Below are 4040 nucleotides of genomic sequence, written 5' to 3' on the forward strand. Positions count from 1 at the left end.
GAAAAGCAGAGAGCACAACGTACTCCACAAGGCCAGCTACCAGTAACTTGTCCATGACTTTAAGAAAAAAAAAAAAAAATCAAGAACATCTATCACTGAAACCTAATGAGCAGTACCATTTATGTCCTTTCGACCAGCTGATGTAAAATCAGTGTTGTTTGTCTTTGCTGGATAGAGAGGCTGTAAATATACATATATGGCACACGAAGAAAGCTGCAACCAGGAAACTTGGAAAAAAAAAAATCAGCGTCTCCACTTGTCTCCACTATCAACAGTGAAAGTACTACAGTCTCATAGTGTACTGATGAGAACTGTGGACGGAGCGGGTCATTGTAGATAAAATCTGATGCAACCCCTGGAAACAGGTATGCGAGTGTACGCTGCGCTGAATTCCCTGTTCATTCTATCAGTCTATCAAGTCAGGCCTAAGAGTTCCATGCACAAGAAAGAAGACAAAGAGAAGAGAAAAGAAGAGAAGAGAAGAATGAGATGGCTAAAAGGATATACTGTTCACTTGAAAAATAAATTGGCATCAAGGTTTGATGGGAAATTACAAGGAACTTGGGGTAATTTTACTTTGTAAATAGAGAAACATCGAATGCAAATTACATCAGCAGGGCGACCAATCAGAGGTCGCAAATCTATTGCGTCAGGGCCGCCAGGAGCCAATCGGGTACCACCACGATAGTAGAAAAAGCTCGCAGACGCAACCCATCTTGTTCAACAGTTGAGAATTGTCGGGGATCGAAGAGCAGTGAAACCCCAGGGTTTCTGCTAAATTTAATAAGGATACCCGGTTATTTCTGATTTCACGCAGCGCCACTAGGATATTCCAACATGGTGGTGGTAGCAGCAGGGACCGGAGGAGCCCACAAAGTGCTCCTGATATCCGGGAAGCAGACCGGCTCCTCTTGCGGCTCACAGACAGGCTTCAGCCGGCCCATATCTGTCGTTTTACCGTCAGCGGCCAACCAGGTGTCGTCGGACTCAGACTCCAACACGTCTGCGGGGCCGCCGATACGGAAAAGACAGAGGCTCACTCACTTGAGTCCGGAAGAGAAAGCCCTCCGCAGGTTAGTTTTACATTAAAAAAAAAAATACTGCTTCTTTACCATTATATCCGGCTGCAACGACTCTGACTGTAATAGCGTAAACCGGGCTATTGTTCTCGGAACTGCCACAGGGACACGCCCAAAGATATCGATCCCTTAGCAGAACAAAAGTAATCCAATTTAACGTTTATATCAAAGCACAATAGAACTGAGCCAGTGTTGCATCACATAATACTGTAAGTAGGTCATCTAAGCTGTCCAAAATCGGCTTACGAGGAGGTGAAATTACTGTTAAACGCTGTTATTGTATCATCACATATGGACTTTGAACTAGCTTGTCAAACCGCTATCTGACCGGTTTGAGTGGCCGGACCCGCCCGGCCCTGCTGTTAACAGAGCAGGACACTGATATCCTGGAATGCCTGCGTGGCAGGAACATGGCCGGTGATTGCGCAGTACTGTGGTGAACCCAAGTCACGTCAGGAGGCTTAGTCAGCATCCTGGAAATAATGTGCTGAATGCCTGTGTTTTTTTTTTTTTTTTTTTTTTGTTGTTTTTTTTTAACCCTTCATCTATTTTATGTTTCCCCCCCCCAGGAAACTCAAGAACAGAGTCGCAGCTCAGACAGCCAGAGACAGGAAAAAGGCCAAAATGGGGGAGCTGGAACAGCAAGTCCTAGAGTTGGAGCTGGAGGTAATTTTCATTATTATTATTATTATTATCATTATTATTGTTATTTTTGTCATCTACACACTGGTGTGTATTATCTCTGCCCAATTTCCATTTGTCCCCACGTCCCCAGTCTCTCTGACCTATCACTCAAAAACATTTAATGTCTGGACACTTTCATATCTATGTGTTTTTGACATAATGCCTCTGCAAATAGAGAGCAGTTAATGTTATTAGTAATGACATGAAAGACCTTTTATTTCTTGCTTGGCACAGTTTTGTTTCTAGTTTCTGTTTGTTTCACCCAAGACACTTCATGCATCACTTCCCTATAAACAGTTGCAAGTTTCAAGTGCAAACATCTGTTCGTTTTTCCTCCCCCCCCTAGAATCAGAAACTTCACATTGAAAACAGACTGCTTCGGGAAAAGACAAATGGCCTACTGACAGAAAATGAGGAACTGAGACAGAGACTTGGGTTGGACACCCTTGACTCAAAAGAGAAGGTAAGACTGAGTTGAGGAGGGTTTGGGGGGGGGGGGTGTACAGGATGGGCTGGCTTGCAGTGATTGTCTGTCTTTGTGTTTTTTTTTTTTTGAGTGGAGTCACTTAAGTTTACCCTCTTTCCATTCTTTTTCTCACAGGTTCAGGTTCTGTTGTCCACTGGGAACGACGCAGGTTTGGGGATCGGGTCTTCTGAGTCCGCAGCACTCAGGCTACGTGTGCCTCCGCAGCAGGTGCAGGCCCAGCAGTCCCTAAATCTGAAGACTTCTCAATGGATACAGATGGTCCTGACACTACAGACAATGAGGTGAGTCTCTGACAAAGATTTGTGCCTTGAGATTGAAATCCTGTTTCCAAGAAAGCTCCATAACACCAGAGTCAGGTCATGGGTTATTGGGTTAATCTCTTGTTTTTCCCCTTCTCTAGTCTGATTTGCTACTGGGCATTCTGGACATCCTTGACCCAGAGCTGTTCCTCAAGTCTTGTGAACAGGAGTGCCAGGAGCCGCAGGTGCTGCTGGTCGGAGGGGGGGACCCAGTACCTGCCACCACACCTGCACCTGTGGGGGCCCCATCAGTTAAGCTGGAGGCCCTTAATGAACTGATCCACTTTGACCACATCTACACCAAGCCCGTGGAGGAGGTGAGCAGCGGGCAGTGCAGCGACTTGGAGAGCGACTCAGAGGAGAAGATCGACGAGGCTGTCTTCCCCATTACTGAGGTGGTGGTCGAGGAGGAGACCGTCTGCATCAAAGATGAGCCAGAGGAAGTGGTCATCCCCAGCTGTAATGGTCACAGTCAGGTGGATGACTTTTTCTCTGCAGCCTCCTCCCCTGCCCTCAGTGGCCTGGATAAGGAAGCCTCCCTGGCGGACACCTACAGCGACTCCGGATACGAAGGGTCCCCTTCCCCTTTCAGCGACATGTCCTCTCCCCTGTGCTCTGAGAGCTCCTGGGACGACATGTTTGCTAACGAACTCTTCCCCCAGCTTATCAGTGTCTGAATCCAACCCCTCAGCCCAATAAGTTATAATATATCTAGCTAATGTGTAGTGTACAAGAACTACAGTTAAGCACACAATGCTTCATACTAACATAGAACACCATTGAAACTGCTCATTTATTGGCTAAAGTTAAGCACATAATCTCCTTTTTTTACAGCAGGTCTGTACCACTGGTGATGCTACATCATTGACTTGTGGGAGATGGAGTTCACGTCAGCTAATTTTAGCTTCACTTAATTACTGCCGAGAATCCAAGATTGATTACAAATCTTTCACTCACTGTTCAGGATGAAATGTGGGTGGAATCCAGTATTTCTGTAAATTTATATGGGGGACGGGGACCGATCATTTAAATATGACATTTTATTTATTTGTGTACTCAGCTTCGGAGTCATTGTATGTTCGCTTGTAAAAATGCCATCTTCTAATTTGTTTGCCGCTCTCCTTGTAGTCTAATTACTGCATTAAAAAATTTTTTGCATCGCATATTGTCTCTTCGTTTCAGTCATTGCACGATGCTTATGAAAGGAGAAATGGATGCTTCTGACAATGCTTAACAGTTCAAATATTCATTTTTTTTTTCTGGGATCATCCCCTCTGAATATGCACATGAAGGATTTTTTTTTTTTTAAATTAAACAGATGATTGAAGCTATTGTAGCATAATATTACGATATACACGTACACATAAAGGTAATTATCAAGCAAAATTGATCAAAAAAAGGAGGATTTTCTGCTTCTGTATGGTAAACTGAAATTCTTTGGATTGTCTGACAATGTCCTGTTGATCTCTAGAAAATTGTCATGGGTATTTT

The 4040-nt window shown here is 44.3% G+C and overlaps 1 protein-coding gene across 1 annotated transcript; it reads left to right on the forward strand.

Annotated features, from left to right (window-relative positions):
• Positions 1–706: 706 nt before the first annotated feature.
• xbp1 (X-box binding protein 1) lies at positions 707–3712 on the forward strand. Its single transcript, XM_041042835.1, is given in 6 exon segments — positions 707–1073; positions 1649–1745; positions 2110–2226; positions 2365–2421; positions 2424–2531; positions 2651–3712. Coding segments are annotated over 6 exon segments (1191 nt in total). The 5' UTR covers positions 707–837; the 3' UTR covers positions 3227–3712.
• Positions 3713–4040: the final 328 nt, after the last annotated feature.

The sequence above is a fragment of the Toxotes jaculatrix genome, chromosome 7 (genome assembly GCF_017976425.1).
Source record: "Toxotes jaculatrix isolate fToxJac2 chromosome 7, fToxJac2.pri, whole genome shotgun sequence".
NCBI classification, from domain to species: domain Eukaryota; kingdom Metazoa; phylum Chordata; class Actinopteri; family Toxotidae; genus Toxotes; species Toxotes jaculatrix.